The sequence below is a fragment of the Panulirus ornatus genome, chromosome 57 (assembly GCF_036320965.1).
Source record: "Panulirus ornatus isolate Po-2019 chromosome 57, ASM3632096v1, whole genome shotgun sequence".
NCBI classification, from domain to species: Eukaryota; Metazoa; Arthropoda; class Malacostraca; order Decapoda; family Palinuridae; genus Panulirus; species Panulirus ornatus.
This window is the reverse complement of record NC_092280.1, coordinates 1,908,742-1,930,957: the sequence shown is the minus strand read 5'-3', so window position 1 is coordinate 1,930,957 and position 22,216 is coordinate 1,908,742. Positions and strand designations below refer to the sequence as shown.

Below are 22,216 nucleotides of genomic sequence, written 5' to 3'. Positions count from 1 at the left end.
CAGGCTATTTTAGGGTTCATTTTAGAGGCAATATGTGTTGGATAAGAGCTTGACATACAGTGTTACCTTATACCTTCATCTTGAGCAAGAGCGCGGCATTTGAAGATTCTGAAAAGCAAATGTTAAGGTAGTCATATGTGAATAGATCAATTATTATAATAGTATTAGTAATATTGAATAATTAATAGAAAAATAGATATAATTTTATAGATATCAGAGTGGATCTCACATAACATAGGATATGATATATTATAAATATTATATGAATATATGTTAATAAATTATTGAAATAAATGTATGTTAAGAATAGTAGTACCAACAATGTGTCTTGGTGGATGGGTGGATACGTATAACGTTTGAGATGATAGGTATGTAATGTGGTGTGTGTGTGAGGTAGTTTGTATAGCAGTGTGTGATGTGGGTGGGTTGGGCCATGTCTTTGATGTTTCCTTGGCTCCCATGGGGGGGAGGCAGAACAGGGCAATTGCAGTGGAACAAAAGAGGAACAAATTGGGGGAAAGAGATGTAAACACGATTTTGTGTCGTAGAGGCGACTAGATAAAGGAGGGAAGGATAGAGGGGGCATGGAAATACCTTACGTGCTCATGTTTTGATAAATATTTACCAGAAAGAGGAACAGGGTATAGGGTGGCATATGAGTATATGTGCTCAAAGTGCCATTCTTCCTGTTTCCTTACGCTACCTCGCAAAGCGGGAAAGGGCGAAATAGTCAAAAAAAAAAAAAAAAAAAAATATATATATTATATATATATATATATATATATATAAAATATATATATATATATATATATTCATACTATTTGCCATTTCCCGGGTAAGCAGAGTAGCGTTAAGAACAGAGAACGGGCCTTAGAAGGAATAATCCTCACCTGACCCTTCTCTGTTCCTCTTTAGGAAAATTAAAAAAAAAAAAGAAGAATGGAAGGAATTTCCAGCCACTCGCTCCCTCCCCTTTTAGTCGCCTTCTACGACACGTAGGGAATACGTGGGAAGTATATATATATATATATATATATATATATATATATATATATATATATATATATATATATATTTTTATTTCATACTATTCGCCATTTCCCGCGATAGCGAGGTAGCGTTAAGAACAGAGGACTGGGCCTTTGAGGGAGTACCCTCACCTGGCCCCCTTCTCTGTTCCTTCTTTTGGAAAAAAAAAAAAAAAAAACGAGTGGGGAGGATTTCCAGCCCCCCGCTCCCTTCTCTTTTAGTCGCCTTCTACGACACGCAGGGAATACGTGGGAAGTATTCTTTCTCCCCTATCCCCAGGGATAATATATATATATATATATATATATATATATATATATATATATATATATATATATATATATATATATATATATATATATATATATATATATATTCCTCTGATCCCTGGGTTAAAATTCCTGCCGTGTAATCTATGTCTATCGGATTTCAATAGATATTCCATCTAGCCAGCACGCTGGCCGTCATGGTCAAGACTTAATCTTATCTGCATCGAAATTTCTAAAGAGATTTCTGACTTTACATCATATTTTCTCCATAAACTTCATTTATCTTAGAAATTCATGGAATATCATTAAACTGGGAATAAAGCAAATCATTTCTCTACCACGATAATATATTACCACATAGATGTAGGAAATAAAGAATCAAATAACCATAATTTAGTTATCTGCCTGACGTAGGACTGATAATTTGCAATACCAACGTGTCAACGAACAGGCTAGGGTAAGAGGGACTCATAAACCATTATTATGAGATCTTATGGTCACATATGATGGCATAGATATCATGAACATCACATATGATGCACCAGTGAGAACAGGTGGTCGTGTGATGCTGCAGTGTGGGGTGAGGAAGCACATGTGAAGATCAGACACGGAATCCGACTGAAAGATGAGACGTAATCATGGATGTTAAACCAGAACTCAACATCTTCTACCATGACGTGAACTGGCAAAATGGAGATCATTAGCAAGGAGCCAAGGGGCATTGTTCCTAACCCATCGCTAGAGTGGAATGATTAGGGAGTGAAACTGTCTGTTGGTAAGTGATGGAATAGCATTCAAGTATATGGATATGGAAATTAGCAGTAAGTTGGTCGTATTCTACGTAAGACCAAAACTAGAATGTGCTTCACATGTTTGGTCACCGCACCTAAAGTGGCAAAGAGAGGTGATATAGTCCAGAGGAGGGCAACAAATATAGTACTAGAAGTAAGAGAGCTTAGATACAGAGAAAAATAGAGACGTTAAAGTTGCCCATTTTGGAAGAAGAATGAGCAAGGGATGACCCGAGCTTTTGAATCAGATTGATGAAGAAGAAGTGAACAGTTCCAGAGATGTAGGAATAGCTCGACCGGAGGACATAGCGTGAGATATAGCAAGAAACATCTTTAGAAAGTTGTAAAGAAGTACTTTTTTTTTTTTCTTTTTTTTTTTTCAAAAGAAGGAACAGAGAATTGGGCCAGGTGAGGGTATTCCCTCAAAGGCCCAGTCCTCTGTTCTTAACGCTACCTCGCTAATGCGGGAAATGGCGAATAGTTTGAAAGAAAGAAAAGAATATATATATATATATATATATATATATATATATATATATATATATATATATATATATATATATATATATATATATAGTACATGAGCAGTGAACAAATGGAAGAGAATGACTGAGGACGTAGTTAATTCAGACAACATACATGAATAAGAAATTGTGTGATAGCACATTACGTTCAAGATATGGTCACCACGACGGTAAAATTGCCTTCCCTTAGAGTACAAACAGGTAAACACACACACACACACACACACACACACACACACAAGTTAATGATGACATGAGAACATTGAGATACACAAGTGTACAAATGCATCAAAAAGGCATTCCCAAATGAACTCTAAAAGTCTGTACATAGACTGAATAGAAATTTTCATAATTTTGCACTTTGGAATCTGTAATTTATATAAATCATTTTCCAAAGATCAAATGGTTTCAATGATTTCAATATGATCCATGATTACTGTCCTGTTTTGATTACCCTGAGTTGAGGGGGAAGGTAGAGATTTTCTATGATTAAATTTTTCACCTTAAAAAGACTAAAAAAAAGAAATAATGGGAAATATAAAAGAAGGAAAAAGGGAAAGTGTTAAAAGAAGGAAATGAAAGATGAAACCAAACGAAACGGTAAATAAAGATAAATGTGAATATTTTCGCTTTCCAGTCTCAATTTACATTATGTAGACATAAGCCATGTGTACATATAACATGTAAACACTTCACATGTAGTTATAAGAATGTATGTATGACAGAGACATATGATTATTGATACAGTGAATGGTGACTTGATTCTCACATATGAGACATGTCAACCCATGAGATGTAAACATACATATGTCAAAGATCAAAGGTCAGAAGTTAGATTAGATTATTCTAATAACATAAAAAGCAGATGACACCATAGGTGAAGTACATGGTTTACAACCTTAAGTGTCTTCTTCGATGATGTACCTGACCGTACTGAAGCTCTCTAGGGGGAATAACATGCTCTACAACTGGAGGGGGAAAAAAAGGCTTTACTGACCTTCACTTAAGCTGAGGGTATCATGCTTAAGCATGAAGCTTAGTAACATACAAGAGACAAGGGTGAAATGTTCCTTATTAGTTCAACGCATCGCGTTCGAATAGGTGATGAGGGAGAGAGAGAGAGAGAGAGAGAGAGAGAGAGAGAGAGAGAGAGAGAGAAGTGGCTCTTTAACTTGGCGGCTCAGGACAGGCGTCCTTGAGGGACAGCTTCCCCGAGAAGGAAGTCCTTGAGGATACAGAGAGATTTATCAACCATGGTGGGAGGTCACTAGATTTATCAACCATATTAAAGAAGAAAAACTAATGGATGTGACCTGAATTGTTATATGATGTGTTTCTGTGTCTATCAACAACTTTGAACTATATATCATTATCATTATTATTATTATTATTATTATTTTTATTATTATATATATATATATATATATATATATATATATATATATATATATATATATATATACATATATATATATATATATATATATATATATATATAACTAGGATTCTTTCATCGTGTTCTGATGATGGAAGTTATGATACAGCTACAACATCTGTAGTTCAAGCATTATATACACCTACAGCTACAGCATTATATCATACTACAACCCCCGTCAGCTAAGCATTAAGCTGTGAACACAACAGTGAGAGTATAATGCCACACTGTATTAAAGCTGGCGATGAGGACAAAGCAATGTCCGCTACGTAAACTGGGTTTATATTGTCTCTGTTATGATAGTCACCCAATGTCCGGGTTAGGTTAGGTGATGACCTGTTCCAAGCGATACCAGCCGACGTCGTTTGTGAAGGATGGTTTATTGTTACGATCCTAAGATATGACACACACACACACACACACACACACACACACACACACACACACACACACTGGCCACAATTTTATATGCTAATTTGAGCAGCAGATGTTCCTGGTGTGTGGAGGAGAGCATCACAGGTGTTCCTCCTCACCATCAGCTTGCACCTGCTGCCCTTGTCACCTAATGACCGAGGCTGACATCAGGTGACCTGACCTCTGACATCTGGTGACCCGAGGCTGACGACACCCATGTATGATGACCTGTGGGAAGACGTCAGTGATTGGGTGATGGAAAAGTGGCTCTCTCTCTCTCTCTCTCTCTCTCTCTCTCTCTCTCTCTCTCTCTCTCTCTCTCTCTCTCTCTCTCTCTCTCTCTCTCCAAACACTATTCCAGTTTCTGAGCCCAGGAACTCACACACTGTGTAGCTCTGTTCACTGTCCATGATTAATGTCAATATTGATAGGATCAAATGCAATATAGTGTCCATGAACATACATAACGATTGCTAAGATATATATATATATATATATATATATATATATATATATATATATATATATATATATATATATATATATATGTGTGTGTGTGTGTGTGTGTGTGTGTGTGTGTATGCAGAAGAAATAGCCACGCGCTCATGAATATATGATATAACGAAAACTGTTGAAACTATGTTTCTAAAGATCATACAGCGGCTCGGTAAGCAATCCCTGGGAAGCGAGGCATGGCAACAGTGAGGCATGGCAACAGTGAGGCATGGCAACAGTGAGGCATGGCAACAGTGAGGCATGGCAACAGCGAGGCATGGCAACAGTGAGGCATGGCAACAGTGAGGCATGGCAACAGTGAGGCATGGCAACAGTTAGGCATGGCAACAGTGAGGCATGGCAACAGTGAGGCATGGCAACAGTGAGGCATGGCAACAGCGAGGCATGGCAACAGTGAGGCATGGCAACAGTGAGGCATGGCAACAGTGAGGCATGGCAACAGTGAGGCATGGCAACAGTGAGGCATGGCAACAGTGAGACATGGCAACAGGTGACAAAGATGGAGGGAGAGTTTTGTGAGACGCGAGGCTTCACACGTCCCTCCACCAACCTCCTAATGGATTATATACGTCGAGGTCGTCCATGACGTAGGATGATAAGGATCTCAGGCCGTGTCACCACCCTGGCCACAGGTAGTGGGGGAAGGATCCCTCGCGGGTCGCTGGCGGCGAGAGGGTGGCCAGCTGCGACACAGAATCCTTAGTGTCAATCCTTTTTGGAAAAGTTAAGATTAAATCTTTTTGTTCCACCAAGATGGTTCATGGAGGGAAAAATATGGAGTTCAATGCTTTCTACTGGGGTTGTGGCTATCCTCTTCTGTGCCTAATACGTGATTCATTTGGTTGTTACTGAAGGAAATAGGATAGAGAGTGAATCCTTTGGTTCTGTATATGGTTTAAGGATGTCTTACCTGTGGGTCTAATGTGTGATTCGTTCGCTTCGTAGTTAGAGTTCTATGCTTTCTATGCGTTTTATGGATATCTTTTATATGTGACATGAGGGAGTGTACGGAGGGACGTGAGGAGTGTACTGGGGGACGTGAGGAAGTGTACTGGGGGACGTGAGGAGTGTACTGGGGGACGTGAGAAGTGTACGGAGGGATGCGAGGGAGTGTACGGAGTGAAAGAGGAGGTGTACAGAGGAACGTGTAGAAATAAATGATAACAAGTCATTATAACACTGTCACCCATAATGAATATACACCAAGAAAATAGTTCACACGGGAAAACGAGATGTTTACGAGCATATTGTTAGATTCAGTGATTTGTTTACTGTTCAGCAATCATTAAACCTCGTGGAAAACATAAAGCCTTTGTCTACATGCTACCCAGACGTTATTAACGACCAACCACCTGTTAGGAGACATGCGAATGCCTCTCCCAATAAGCCAATAGGAACCTGAGCTTCACGTGTTTACAGGTAACTCAAACGCCATCAAACAGCCAATTAACCTTCAGGACACATGAGCTTTTCCCAGGGAGCCAATGGGAGCCTTAGTTCTGCGTCGTTATGGCGGCTGGAGACCCATCCTTGGCCTGGTCATTGAAGAGAGAGCTGGGATGTGATTGGCTCTCTGGTTCTTAGCTTTCTTACGGCACCTGACGTGTGTTTACCTGAGCAACTCCACATTACTGCTTGTCCGTCCGTCGAGGAGGTAAGTCAGAGGAGGATCAATCTCTTGAGCACGACGGTACAACGATACGACCCTTGAGCATGATGGTACGACCCTTGAGGATCGTACCGTCGTGCCAAGGGTCGTACCGTCGTACTCAAGGGTCGTACCGTCATGCCCAAGGGTCATACCGTCGTACTCAAGGGCCGTACCGTCGTCCTCAAGGGTCGTACCGTCGTGCAAAAGGGTCGTACAGTCGTGCTCAAGGATCGTACAGCTGTCCAGGGTTGTACCACCGTTCTCAAGAACGTAGATCAGTTTACGTCATTCGTATGTTCTAGTGTGATGTATTGTTTTGGCTCTAATGATCTTGACGTAATGTTGGCCATTAAAACTAAAAGCATACTTATAATGACCTTCCAATATGCAGTTGACGTAAACATAATGACCTTACGCTAAGTATGTGAATATAGGCAAAATCATGGCTTCTGTAATATTTCTAAAAAAAAAAAGGAGAACAAAGGGCATCAAAGAACTCTTTTGTTTCTATTATATTCTCCATGTGGCTTTTGTTTTAAAGCTTACACTTAGTAGTTACAGGAATTTCAGGGCTCTCTCTCTCTCTCTCTCTCTCTCTCTCTCTCTCTCTCTCTCTCTCTCTCTCTCTCTGGACACATATAATTACAGCCTCTATGGTGTTTAGATAATCACATATCCATAAGCTTATCATTATGGTAATTATGTATTTAGCATCTGGATACCCAGGTCAGTGTAGTGGACCATTTGGAAATTCTCTTTTTCGGGGCAATATAGAGAGGTCCCTCCACAGAGATAAATGAATGGGCTATAGAGACCAAATCTAGGATACGAAGTGAGGGATAATGAGGGATATCTCTCGGTAGATATTTTAGTATCTCAGATATTATCTAATATTGATTAGATTTTTATGCACTTAGATAGAACGTACTTTATTTCCTCGCTCCTCTCGAACATCATCTTAAAATGTCAGATGAAAAATAACTATTTTTGTGGATTGATTCTATGTACAAATTACATTAAGTAGAAAGAAAGTAATGTGTGGTATTATTATATGTTGAGATCTCTTAATCTCCACGTTCTCTGCAGATGCAAATGGCGCTGCATTCCTCTTCCTTAAATCCAACGTCACCTGAAAATGTCTGAGTTTACAGTAATTACATAAAGTAATTACAGTAATTACATGAAGAGTTGATTACTGAAAATTGGTGCGATTTTATTTGACATATTTATGAGTATGTCTGGATCGTCTGAAACGGTTTTCTTTATCTTTTTTGCATGTTTTTTACCAGTGAATTGTAGATATGCTCTTACAAACTACACATATTACCGATTAAAACACACAGACACACACACACACGAGAGAGAGAGAGAGAGAGAGAGAGAGAGAGAGAGAGAGAGAGAGAGAGAGAGAGAGAGAGAGACAGAGAGAGAGAAGCATAATGAAATAGCATCTGACAGAATGTTATTAACTACAATAAGAACAGGATTTATATCAATAAAATGGTATGTAGATTATTTTCAAAAATTTCATTAGAGACAAAACAGTTATATGATTCATATCTGCGTTCATTAGCCACGAAGGAGCGCAAATACGTATAGATTCCAAACATAATATCTGTTTGACATGTATTTTGGATTTCGTAAAGACGTTCCTTACATGAACAGGATCGAAACCCATTTGAACACTCTATCCCCTGACTGGGCTGTGAGGTGTTAAGCTCCCCTCATTATATACCACACCTTTACCTCATGGCTTTCTCATGAGTCTGTTTCCTCATGACCCTGACGAGAAGGTTAGCACTATCTACACGCCAGACATGAGGTTCAGGTCTTAAGCTCTGCTACCCCATACGGGTCAAACCAGGTAGTTCATTACCTGATCAGAACCTGTCACTGTATACAAAGACTTGGTGGATATAGTCGTTAGATACAGCCTCTCGACCTGAGGACCAGTGTCTCAAATGACCTGGAGGACGAGCGTATGGTTCGAGTTGTACCTCAAGCTCGTTGTCCTCCTCGAGTGTATGCCTAGCGCCTCCCCATCGTCAAGAGTGTGAGTTATATCTACTCGTTACTGTCAATTAGTAACTTGAGCGTTGCTAAGTGCCTGGACGGCGTTAAGTGCGTGTGAGATAAGGGCGTGGCTCAGAGGAGTGTGTGTGTGTGTGTGTGTGTGTGTGTGTGTGTGTGTGTGTGTGTGTGTGTGTGTGTGTGTGTGTGTGTGTGTGTGTGTGTGTGTGTGTGTGTTGTGTGTGTGTTTGCGAATTTACTTCGGAATTTCCCTCATGCGTTTTAATGGGTTTGAGTTTCCCGTGGTGTCTGTTTCATCTGGAAACCTTTGACGGAGGTGGTATGGAAGGGTTTCATCTTTGTTTTCATCTGTAGTGATGGAGTGGAGGAACGTGTTGTGCCCAAGCAAGCACAGGAATATTCAGTTGCTTGTGTTGGCTGGAGGTTTGGAAAGCGAATACCATGTATCCACACAACTGCGCATATATTATATATATATATATATATATATATATATATATATATATATATATATATATATATATATATATATATTATTTCATTGCCGTTTTCTGCTTTAGCTACGTAGCGCCAGGAACAGTTAAAGAAAGGCCTCATCCGCTCAAATCCAGTCTCGAGCTGTCATATGTAACGCACCGAAACCACAACTCCCTAACCACAATCGGAAACCCACAGACCTTTCCATGGTTTACCCCGGACGCTTCACATGCCCTGGTATTTTGTGATTATAACTGGAGAGAGAGAGAGAGAGAGAGAGAGAGAGAGAGAGAGAGAGAGAGAGAGAGACCTAATCAACGTTTAATTTTTTTTGTGAAGTTAGAGATACACGACTCTCTCAATGGAGTCTCTCAATGCAATTTTTCTTTAATAATAAGATCAATAAAACTCGGCCAGATCATATGCTGCTTAAGTTACTTATGAGTTAAGTTAGTTACGTCAGGTTGTGTTATCATCTTCCTACACAGTGTCTCGAATTTCCTTAAACAGTGTTGGTTTCGTGTCACGTCTCACTTCTGAATGTATTGTGGCTATATGTATCCTGGACACATGTATACTGAGGATACATATCACATGTCGTGGCATATGTGTCTTGGTACAGTTATCTTCAGAATGGTCGTAATGTCTAACTGCATCACTGGTAGTTCAACAGTAAATACTGACGTTATTATATGTAAATGTCTAAGGTTCAGTTTGCTACAGAAACAGCTAATTGGTTTTTAATGATGTGATTGGCTGATTATCACTGAATTGACTATTCGAACGAAATGATGTTACATAAAAACACGGATGGTTTTGATTTGTGGTTTATATGAGCTTTGAACTCTTTGGAGGAAGTGTTCTCTAGTCGATATATGGGTGTCTTTGTCCTGTGACAGTGGTTCGAGATTTATACAAGGGGTGACTGGTCACTCACTACCATGGTATATGAAGAAAAAAGTATAAGAAATTCTAAGTAGTCTATAGAGTTTCGATCCCTTGCTTCCAAGTACACATCTTTATGTTCTACAATACGCCAGAGAGATATTCCAAACCTCTTTATCTCTCATCCGAATCCCTCTCTCTCTCTCTCTCTCTCTCTCTCTCTCTCTCTCTCTCTCTCTCTCTCTCTCTCTCTCTCTCTCTCTCTCTCTCTCTCTTCGTCTCTAACCCATGGTGCATATGTGTCACAGACTCATATTTAGTATACCTCATCGAGCTTCCTCCCACGTACCTGGGAGAGACGGCCTCTCCTGTGGAGATAGATGTATCTACAGTTCGGTGCCACGCGAGGCCATGACCCCCTTTGTACACCTGTGTATAGACCCGCTCAACCTTCCCTCCAATCCCCTTCTTTTCTCCCCCGTTGTACCTCCCACACACACACACACACTTGTGGAAGAGAAACCCTCCACTCGACCCCTCCACCCTCCCCACAGTCCATCACGGCCAGCCCGAGCGTGTGGAACCAGGTCAGTGGAGTGGGAGACCTGAGCATCACCAGCAGTGGTCTGCCTCCTCGTCCCTGATCTCCTCTCGACCCACAGGTAAGGAGAGCCAGGCAAGGGGTCATGACACGTGCCACACGTGCCAGGCAGGGGTCATGACACGTGCCACACGTGACAGGCAGGGGTCATGATACGTGCCACACGAGCAACTGTAGTGATCATGGTGTAGTTGCACATAAGGGATCTTCCCCGTTTGACTGGCTGGTGTTGGGATCTGCGATGCCTCCCCGATCATCATTCTAGATCACTTCTCTTCCAACATGCTTGACCTGGCCTCAGTCATGCTTGACCTGGCCTCAGCCATGCTTGACCTGACTCCAGCCATGCTTGACCTGGCCTTAGCCAGACCTCAGCTATGCTTGACTGTCCGTCGTCTATGTATGTTGGCCAGCACAGGTAAGGCCCAGCTACGGGTTACAAAGGTCCCCCACTCGTGAGACTTTCTACTCGTTGACCCAAACTCATCCCTTGGCACTCGTCTGAACCATTAGGTTCATTTGATTGGTATAACCCTTCGTCCTGCCACCCCAATCTACTCTTCCTACGAGCTTGTTCGGGGCAAGAAAGTGGCTGACCCCTATAGCCAGTCCGTAGCGAGACAGAAGCGCCCTAATGAGCAGTACGCCAAGCACAGTGACACAGACGACATCGTCTCAAACAAATTCAGGTCCTGAAGGTCAACTTCATGTGGGAAACTCTAACTTCAGGTCTTCAGGCGTGAGGAAAGCATCAAGTGACCTGACGGAGGGGCGTCGTATACCTACTGAAGAGCCAGACATCTAGGGTGGCACTGTACTAAGGTTAATACCTCGACTGAAGCGAGGTTTAGAAAAGACTCAAAAAAACTCATGTGGTGTCATAGACTTCTGAAGACAACAGGAGAGCTCAGGATTTAAGGCCGTAAAATCAATGCATCTTTTTTGTTCCACTTGGTTCAGAGATTCTGGGATCTTGTGGGGTATGAATCGTCTTTATATTCCAAGCGGTCTTGCCACCCAGGAAATAAGATTAAGACAAGAGAGCAGCCAGCTTTCTACTTCACCGCCTCAGCATATATATATATATATATATATATATATATATATATATATATATATATATATATATATATATATATATATATATATATATATACATATATATATATATATATATATATATATATATATATATATATATATATATATATATATATATATATATATACGCATGCAAAGGCTATATGTAACCTTATACAAAGGAGCAAATAATGTCAGAGGTAGTTACAAAGTTTACGTATAAAGAAAAATGAGAATGAAATTAAGGATGTAACAGCTAATATATTCACAGGTCTGGCAAACCCACCATCAAGTGTGTGTGTGTGTGTGTGTGTGTGTGTGTGTGTATGTAATTACCTATCCAAATTACTTATTCATGTGGTGTCAGAGGGGAGTTCCACACGTGTGGGAACCTACCTTCTGAACTTTCTGTACCGTGAAGTGAACTTTTAAACATGAGTACATCACTGGCGTCCACAGTGCCAGTGTTCAGTGTGTTCCACCAGACCTGCTCAAGATGATCCTTCTTGACATCCTTTCTCACGGGTGTCTTGTCATGTCATCATCATCCAATTGATTTAGAAACATTGACGTTGTAATCGAGTAACTCTTCGTTGTAGTTTGTCATGTCATCATCATCCAATTGATTTAGAAACATTGACGTTGTAATCGGGTCACTCTTCGTTGTAGTTTAACATTAAATTTATACACTATCTTTATCGTCCTTCTCTGGACTCTCAAATGTAAATATTTGTGTTTCTATAAGTGTGGTGTTTGATTACATTTGATAATTATATTTACCAGCAGAATCTTTGGCTCCTTGATCCTCCTCCTGATGTAGACCTCTGGCGAATTAGCAATCCTAGTATGTTATTTCCTGCAAGATAACGGTAGCGCCAACGGCCCTCCTGTATGTATCCCATCTTCGTTGCTTTAAGGAGAAGGAGCCACCATCATAACGGTCAATCCTCGAGTGGTTGGCCTTCACACGAACTACGGGAAGCAACAATCAGATGTGAATGTATGCGTATCAATATGTACGCATAGAAATATATATATGTATATATATACATACGCTCTATTTTTAGTGCAACTATTCTTCAGATACCTGGCCCAGATGAAGCAAAGGTTCGTGCTTGTGTTGGTGCTGGTGTGGGCGAACCTGAGGAAGGAAGTGCTTTCTGATGGGATCCAGCAGCCCCTCAGGGTGGGTGCCTGGAACGTCCAGGACCTCGGCCCAACCAAGATGGGGAAACCAGAAGTGGTCAACGCTATAGTGAAGGTAAGACTTTTATCATACATGTCCACTTTCCTCCTCCAGGTCTCTCTCTCTCTCTCTCTCTCTCTCTCTCTCTCTCTCTCTCTCTCTCTCTCTCTCTCTCTCTCTCTCTCTCTCTCTGTCATGTTGGCCAGTGATCGAGGTAATGTTTGTGTGTGTGTGTGTGAAGAGGGCCAGTTTGTATAGCAGGAGTTTTGTGAAGGACTGAGAGTGACCTTGCATGCCCTCCTCTGCTCTCCTACTGGAAGATCCTCTTGTGTGTCTGGTGAGGAACATGACGTAGCTGAGGGAGGCGCTGGTGATCTGGGAAGAGTGAAAACGTGTGGAAGTCCCCGAGTTCACATGCAGGGAGTCCAACAGTCTTGAGTGTACAAGGAAATATACAGACCATACCTGGAAGACTTGACGATGGCACATATGTGTCCCCTTCCAGGTTAGTGTATAGTCCAGGGTGGCACAGAAGAGATGGGTGGACGTAAGAAGAACCTGGAGGGAGCTGGGGAGCTAGTGAGACAGTAAGGGATGGGATATAAGTGATTATGTTTTCCATTTTGGTTTAGTTGATGATGAGTTGGTTGGTGATGGTCCCGTCCTGAGGGCTGGTCAGTGTTCTAAAGGGCGATGTGACCTGGAGAGCTGCAGTCCAGTCTGCCACCAGTGGTAGAGTCGGTGATGTACGTCCATCGTGTCCTCCGTCAGAGCATCATGTATAAAGATGAGGAGGGACGAGCGTCGGTCCTTGTGGTGTCTGGGACGCCACAAGTGAGGGACTGGGGAGGTGAGGAGGACTTCTTGGGAGCTAACACAGCCTGACGACGTAGGTCTTGTAGTGAGTACTTTCCATAGTCCAAGACTAATGAGTTAAGTAATTGTGTAATGGCTAATGACGTCAATAGCTTTGGTGAAGTTGATGAAGGTGAGAGCCACAGAGGTCTTGTGTCTCTGCAATTTGCATGGATATAGTACAGGAAGCTGACAAGCCAACGGGTGGGTAGAGAGGGTCTTCATGTTGTGAAACTGCACAGACTTACTGGAACTTGATGGTGCGTCTTTTTGAGGACAATTGAACACAGAACTTACGTAGAGGAAACTGAAGACCAGGATGATGACTGTGAAGCAGTGGCCTGGTTGATACCTGCACTGGGCGTCTGTGACTGGTCGATAGAAGCATCACTGATAGAATAGATTATCTTTGTGTGTGTGTGTGAGAGAGAGAGAGAGAGAGAGAGAGAGAGAGAGAGAGAGAGAGAGAGAGAGAGAGACAGAGAGAGACAGACAGAGAGAGAGAGGTGATAATTTCGTTTGCCCAGAAGCCACCACCTCACAGTTTGTCGACATCTTAACAGGTGATGCGACGCTTCGACCTCATCTGCATAATGGAAATCGTCGACAAGAGTGAGGAGGTTCCGTCAGACCTCCTGCAGGCACTTAACGAAGGTCTTGGTGACGAATACAACTTCGCCCTCTCCGAGAGGGTTGGATCATCCTCAGCCAAGGAACAGTGAGTGGCAGGGGAGTGGTAGCTGGGGAGTGGTAGCTGGGAGTGGTAGCTGGGGAGTGGTAGCTGGGACGTGGTAGCTGGGGAGTGGTAGCTGGGACGTGGAAGGTAGGACGTGGTAGGATAGTAGTAGCTGGGACGTGGTAGAGGACGTGGTAGCCAGGACGTGGTAGCTAGGACATGGTAGCTAGGACGTGGTAGCTAGGACATGGTAGCCAGGACGTGGTAGCTAGGACATGGTAGCTAGGACGGGGTAGCTAGGACGTGGTAGGGGAGTAGCAGCCAGGATGTGGTAGGGTAACTAGCTAGGACCGTGGTAGACAGTCTGTCAGTTAGAGATGTGACGGTAGAGCCACAGACAGGCTGGGAGGTGACAGGACATGCATTAAGACGGTATAAGCGGGATATAGATAAAGGGCAAGATAGATGCTATGAGAACATAGAAAAGTGTTTTCTGTGACTCGTATAATGAACGGTTACACATCAAAACAGAATAGTGAGAAGAGAGACATAGACACCATAATGATATAGTGAATACTGATTTATAAAGACGGTGTAGTGAATAGTGAGAGATGTGAGAGAGTATAGTGAATGGGAAAAGGTGACTTTGATATTCAATTATGCAGAGTGTAGACGAGGATATACGGACATTATACTCCACCTTCACCGATCTCCAACATCACCAACACTTCCACAACTTCCACCGACACAAGTCTCTCCAACAAACGTGCACTACTACATCTTCCTCCAACACTCCACCACCACATAACAAGCGTCACTTGTAACATACCCACATTCGCCTAACTTCCTTCACATAAACACAACCTCATTCTCTCTGAACTAGCTCTACAGTGGCTGTCAAGCACCACTCTCTGTCCCAGGTGGCTGCCTTTTCTTTCTTGCCTCACCTACATGAGGACAAATGACCGTCAGTCCACAAGCATACGACCTTCCCATCTCTCACTTAACACGTAACTCGCATAAACCATTGTTCTTAATGCGCTGGTCCTCCTTGATGTTAACACCTCGTCTTGGGTACCTGTAGATAGGTAGGTAACCCCCTCTCTCCCTCCCTCTATCTCTTTCTATCTCTCCCTCTCTCTCTCTCCGTCTATCTCTTTCTATCTCTCCCTCTCTGTCTCTTTCTATCTCTCCGTCTCTCTCTCTCTCCCTCTATCTCTTTCTATCTCTCCCTCTCTCCCTCTATCTCTTTCTATCTCTCCCTATCTCCCTTCCTCTGTCTCTTTCTATCTCTCTCTCTCCCTCTGTCTCTTTCTATCTTTCCCTCTCTCCCTCTATCTCTTTCTATCTCTCCCTCTCTCCCTTCCTCTGTCTCTTTCTATCTCTCACTCTCCCTCTATCTCTTTCTATCTTTCCCTCTCTCCCTCTATCTCTTTCTATCTCTCCCTCTCTCCCTTCCTCTGTCTCTTTCTATCTCTCCCTCTCCCTCTATCTCTTTCTATCCCTCCCTATCTCTCAGTATCTCCCCCTCTATCTCTCAGTATCTCCCCCTCTATCTCTCAGTATCTCCCCCTCTATCTCTCAGTATCTCCCCCTCTATCTCTCAGTATCTCCCCCTCTATCTCTCAGTATCTCCCCCTCTATCTCTCAGTATCTCCCCCTCTATCTCTCAGTATCTCCCCCTCTATCTCTCAGTATCTCCCCCTCTATCTCTCAGTATCTCCCCCTCTATCTCTCAGTATCTCCCCCTCTATCTCTCAGTATCTCCCCCTCTATCTCTCAGTATCTCCCCCTCTATCTCTCAGTATCTCCCCCTCTATCTCTCAGTATCTCCCCCTCTATCTCTCAGTATCTCCCCCTCTATCTCTCAGTATCTCCCCCTCTATCTCTCAGTATCTCCCCCTCTATCTCTCAGTATCTCCCCCTCTATCTCTCAGTATCTCCCCCTCTATCTCTCAGTATCTCCCCCTCTATCTCTCAGTATCTCCCCCTCTATCTCTCAGTATCTCCCCCTCTATCTCTCAGTATCTCCCCCTCTATCTCTCAGTATCTCCCCCTCTATCTCTCAGTATCTCCCCCTCTATCTCTCAGTATCTCCCCCTCTATCTCTCAGTATCTCCCCCTCTATCTCTCAGTATCTCCCCCTCTATCTCTCAGTATCTCCCCCTCTATCTCTCAGTATCTCCCCCTCTATCTCTCAGTATCTCCCCCTCTATCTCTCAGTATCTCCCCCTCTATCTCTCAGTATCTCCCCCTCTATCTCTCAGTATCTCCCCCTCTATCTCCACAGGTATGGCTGTTACTGGAGATCATCTCGTCTGCGTAAGTTTCACGATTATCAGTTCAACGACGTGGCGGACCAGTTCATCTATGACCCCTTCGGCGTCGTCGTCGAGGTCCCTGTACGTAACGCGACGCTTCAGTTTGGCCTCCTGGCCATCCACACTCGCCCCTCAGCGGCTGAGACTGAGATCGACGCTCTGGCTGACGTGTACGACGACTTCAAGAACGTCACTGGAGTTGAGGGTCGGTTGAAGTGGAGGAAAGATGTATTTGATTATCTATCAGGGTGTGTGTGTGTGTGTGTGTGTGTGTGTGTGTGTGTGTATTTGTGTGTGTGTGTGTGCCTTTAACCACCCTTATTCTCCTCTAAGGATGACCTTTCTACCACTTCTTAACCTCCATACTTCCCCTTTCCCCTTAAACCCGTCCTTTCCATAACTTGTATTCGCTGACGTTTTACTCGCCAGATCTAATGATCGCTGGCGACTACAACGCCGGCTGCTCCTACGTCACCAGCAAAGAATGGCCACATATCAGACTCTGGACCGAGAGTCGCTTCACTTGGCTCATCTCCCACCACATTGACACCACCGTCAAGGACACCACTTGCCCCTACGACAGGTAGGTGTGCTGTGAGTGGCTTGTTCTACTCCTTCAGGTACCCCAGTGATGGGTAGCTTTGCCTGTAACTAACTTTTTTCCTCCTTCAGCCGCGCCTACGATACATATGTGTCGTTTTTTTCTCGTTACCCTGACGATACGTAAGGTATTACTATGTGGCTTCGTTACCCGCCAAGAACTGCCCCTACTACAGGTCGGTTGGCGTTCGAGGTGATATTTAGATATTTACTTTCTCTCCAATAGTGCTGGCACAGATCAGTACTCTCCAATACCCCATTGGGGATGCTGTCCCTTCTACATGCCTCTAATGCCTTTGGCCTAACACAAGGGGCTCCTACACCTGTCGCTGGTGGGGTAAGGCATACCAGAAATGTCCGATACAGCCCCAGGCCTGTAGTTACTTAGTGTGGCCCCCAGCTCTGTAATCGCCTGTATCGGTCCTGGGGCCGTAGATTCCAAGTTAGTATGTACCCTTATGTAGCTTCAGGAGCCGATGGTCCCTCTGAGGCCCTCGATCCGCGTCATGACGCCAGAGGCATTATAAGCCTATGTAGACCTTGGCTTGTGTCACCATATCTAGGCCTAGATCAATACCCTCATAATGACACAGTCCCACACATGTACTGAGAGGATTAACTTTCTCCTTAAACATTTTTGTGAGAGGTTTGATAACTATGCCTAACGACTAATCAACGATCGAACAACCACTCTTTCTTGGTAGTCTCGTACCTGTGCTCTACAGCATTGACGCTTGAGTGTGTAGGCTCTTTCTGCATCCCTAGGCATGTGAGGCCTGGCATATAGCCCAGGTCAACACTAATACATGACGAAGTTGCTTACCTGATTCCTCCTCTGTGTGTGTCCTCAGAATTGTCGTGGCAGGACCTAACTTGCCATCCTTGATCTACGCCAAATCGGCTCAGCCATTCTACTTCGACGAGGATGAAAACTTCAACTTCACCAATCAAGATAAGGTGCGACACACAGCTACTCTGACATATATCATTTTCCAGCTTCATAAATCATGGATAAAAAGAGAAAAATGATAAGTGGAGTAAACTACTGTTTATATCGTTCTCAAAGCAATTATGCTTTACATATATTGAGTTTTGAGCAAATGAATGATGGTCAAGACCTTAGTAAGGGTTATTTGCTTTTGATATAAGGCTGTAGATGTCTAGAGACCTCTTTTTAGGGTAATGGGTCATAGCTGAAATCATTAAAGGTGATGTATTGCTGGCAGAAGGTCCATAAATGTCTAAAGTCCTCTTTTATGAGCTGGTCCAGTGATGTTTAGGTCCACATTACATAGTAGAGGCACTTGGTTGCTCCATATTTCCACCAGGCAAAAACACTTGGGTCTTCTCTATCTCTGTACGTTAGGTAGAGGACGTGAGCGACCACTACCCCGTGGAGGTGCTCCTCCCTGGCGAGGTACCCGACCCAGTAAGCCAAGCGGTGGGGCCTCCTCTCCTCACCGTGTCCGTCGAGTTGGTGACCAGTGTAGCCGACATGATCGCATTGAACATCGCTCTCGGTGGGGACTGCAAGGAGATTGCGCAGGATGCTGTGGTGAGAAGCTACACACACTTGCCTTACACACACTCTCTCTCTCTCTCTCTCTCTCTCTCTCTCTCTCTCTCTCTCTCTCTCTCTCTCTCTCTCTCTCTCTCTCTCTTTCTCTGCGGGACTTGATAATATGGCCGCATGTAACTCGGCCCAATGGGTTTTTAGATTAAGGGTTCGAGAAATATTCTTAAACACTATTCTTTTATATCTAATTCTTCAGGAAACAAGTCGTTGTCAGTGTTATGTGAAGCATAATACTGAAGGAACGACCACAAACAAACTTCAAAGAGCTTCAGTTACTTATTGATAAACATATTTATCATATAATACCCCAGATATAACATGCTTAAAGTTGGTATAATTGGTATAACACAGTACAGTTTTCTAAAACTACGGGAGTGTTTAAGAGAATACGGAGTATTTGTGAAAGTATATACAAAAATATAAGTAATTTTACAACTGAAAATAGATTTTCTAACTGTTTACTAGTAGATATAAAGATATTTTTGTGGCATCAAAAAGCCTAGTCTTATCTAAAGTCATGCTGTAACAAGTATAAAGATCAAAGTGTTATTACCTTTTTTTCTTTTAATGTAGAGAAACAAAGGTTACAGTTGCCTGCTGGTGAAGAGGTTTGTAAGTAGAGTAGAGGGATGTTGTAAGTACTGTTAAGTGATAGTTTCAAGGGCTCTAAGTAGAATAGTCTAAGCCGAAGAACCACTTTAAGAATACGAGGGAACACTTAAGTTTGATAAGTAGATAAGAACAAAGCATTATACTAGATTAAGAAGAAAGAGAGAGAGAGAGAGAGAGAGAGAGAGAGAGAGAGAGAGAGAGAGAGAGAGAGAGAGAGAGAGAGAGAGTGTTTAACTGTTGCATGTGGTGGGGCGTCACAACTCATGCTGGTTTGGTTTCAACCCTTTTGGGAACAGATTGTAACGTGGTCAACAGACAGCCTCTCTCTCGCTGTGGACTCTTTGAACACCTTCTCCACAAACCACCCGAACGTCGTCAGCCAAGAGGTAAGGAACACGTCTCTTTCTCTCTTATCTAGTGTGAGGAACACGTCTGTGTCTCTCTTATCTACTGGAAGGAACACGTCTGTGTCTCTATCTTATCTACTGTGAGGAACACGTCTGTGTCTCTCTCTTGTCTACTGTAAGGAACACGTCTGTGTCTCTCTCTTATCTACTGTAAGGAACACGTCTGTGTCTCTATCTTATCTACTGTAAGGAACACGTCTGTGTCTCTATCTTATCTACTGTAAGGAACACGTCTGTGTCGCTCTCTTATCTACTGTAAGGAACACGTCTGTGTCTCTATCTTATCTACTGTAAGGAACACGTCTGTGTCTCTATCTTATCTACTGTAAGGAACACGTCTGTGTCTCTATCTTATCTACTGTAAGGAACACGTCTGTCTCTCTCTCTTGTCTACTGTAAGGAACACGTCTGTGTCTCTCTTTCTTGTCTACTGAGGGAACAACTCGACAGTGTTGTTACATGTTTTCCTCAAGTGTTGATACTTATACTCTGATGTGTTTATGTTTTATTCTCGTAATCTGATGATGTCTTGATGCGTTTATACTTGTAGTCTCATGGTCTTGTAGTACACTTGTAGTCTGGTGTTTCTGTTGTGTTGTACACTTGTAATATGTTTTTTGTTATGCTTTACACTTGTAGTCTGATGTTTTCTTTGTGTGTGTTTTTGTTTGTGGTCTCGCATGATCCTTAATTCATTTTGTGACAGGTGAGTTTCATAATCACGTGTTTAGAACAGATACGACTTGTGAATTTTGGGGATAGAGGAATGGGAGGAGCAAGATTTAAGTGTATAGTGATGTGTGTAGCGTCATCTGTTATGATCAAATGAATTCCTGCCATGTTATCATTATTATTATTATCTATCATTATAATTATTATTATTATTGTTATTATCATTATTATTAATGATTATCATTACTATGATTATTATTATTATTATTATTATCATTATTATTATTATTACTATTATTATCATCGCATTTTTTATTTACATATTGGCGTCTGAGCCTTTATCTATGCCTCTCTCCATGCCTATGCCTCTCCTGCCCCACGCCCCAGCATCTGACCACGCCCTTGTCTCTCAGGCTGTGAGCGTCCTACAGTACAAGGTTGAGCAGGGAGTCCTACAGGACCATACTCTGTACGGGCAGTGGAAGGATCCTGAGATGTATAAGGTTTCACTCCTGTGTAAGATCAGTCATGGCGTGTGCTCTCTGTCTATCACGGCCAAGACGGTGCTCAACTGATAGGCCAGATAGACAGACAGACAGACAGACAGACAGACAGACATATATTAGCGTCTGTGAAGGGTAATGTACTGGTCCTTTAACAGAGCCATTTATAAACCAACTTCACACAAGTGACTAATGATGCAGATAACAAGAGCCGTAATGAATTGATAATGATAAAGATAAATATGATAACCACAGTAATGTTGATGATAATGATAATTATCACAACTAATGCTAATAATGATAATAGTAATTATAATAATAAGAATTTTATTTCAATTGATTTTAGCATTTAGCTTTTGCATCTGCATTTTCTTTTAGCTGTCCTGTCTCTTAACTTTTAGCATATAGCTGTATTCTCTACCAAGTTTTAGCTTATACCTATATTTTAGTTTTTAGCTTACAAGTGTATTAGCTTTTAGCTTACGAGTGTGTGTCTGTTAGCCATAAGCTCACAGCTTTATTCTCATCTTCCAGACATGACTATTACATTTATAATAAAGCTACTACAGAAAGGGATTGTCTATTCCTTTCAGAATAACCTGAATCCATGTGTAGTGCTATCAAGTGCTATCCACTGACAGCACGTCAACCCCGGTATACCACATCGCTCCAGTTCACTCTATTCCTTGCCCTCCTTTCACCCTCCTGCATGTTCAGGCCCCGATCACACAAAATCTTTTTCACTCCATCTTTCCACCTCCAATTTGGTCTCCCACTTCTCCTCGTTCCCTCCACCTCCGACACATATATCCTCTTGGTCAATCTTTCCTCACTCATTCTCTCCGTGTGACCAAACCACTTCAAAACACCCTCTTCTGCTATCTCAACTACGCTCTTTTTATTTCCACACATCTCTCTTACCTTTACATTACTTACTCGATCAAACCACCTCACACCACACATTGTCCTCAAACATCTCATTTCCAGCACATCCATCCTCCTGCGCACAACTCTATCCATAGCCCGCGCCTCGCAACCATACAACATTGTTGGAACCACTATTTCTTCAAACATACCCATTTTTGCTTTCCGAGATAATGTTCTC

General features: G+C 42.5%; 1 protein-coding gene across 3 annotated transcripts; it reads left to right on the top strand.

Moving 5' to 3' along the window:
* The first annotated feature begins 6,613 nt into the window (after nucleotides 1-6,613).
* LOC139766100 (deoxyribonuclease-1-like) lies at nucleotides 6,614-21,685 on the top strand. Of its 3 annotated transcripts, none has more exons than XM_071694260.1 (9): nucleotides 6,614-6,632; nucleotides 12,787-12,964; nucleotides 14,308-14,462; nucleotides 16,711-16,946; nucleotides 17,171-17,324; nucleotides 18,193-18,298; nucleotides 18,708-18,896; nucleotides 19,826-19,915; nucleotides 21,022-21,685. In XM_071694260.1, exons 2-9 carry the CDS (start codon nucleotides 12,800-12,802, stop codon nucleotides 21,181-21,183), a joined length of 1,257 nt encoding a protein of 418 aa, XP_071550361.1. In that variant the 5' UTR covers nucleotides 6,614-6,632; nucleotides 12,787-12,799; the 3' UTR covers nucleotides 21,184-21,685. The 3 variants fall into 3 exon arrangements, with proteins under 3 accessions (XP_071550361.1, XP_071550360.1, XP_071550359.1); XM_071694259.1 differs by lacking the exon at nucleotides 6,614-6,632 and adding an exon at nucleotides 10,565-10,684; XM_071694258.1 differs by lacking the exon at nucleotides 6,614-6,632 and having other exon boundaries at nucleotides 12,490-12,964.
* Nucleotides 21,686-22,216: the final 531 nt, after the last annotated feature.

Bases quoted from the DNA above. Each gene is read 5' to 3' on its own strand.
- LOC139766100 (XM_071694258.1), top strand. From the start codon at position 12,740: ATGTATATATATACATACGCTCTATTTTTAGTGCAACTATTCTTCAGA. The intron at 16,947-17,170 runs GTCGGTTGAAGT...TTTACTCGCCAG, and splicing joins GAACGTCACTGGAGTTGAGG to ATCTAATGATCGCTGGCGAC. The intron at 17,325-18,192 runs GTAGGTGTGCTG...GTGTGTCCTCAG, and splicing joins ACCACTTGCCCCTACGACAG to AATTGTCGTGGCAGGACCTA.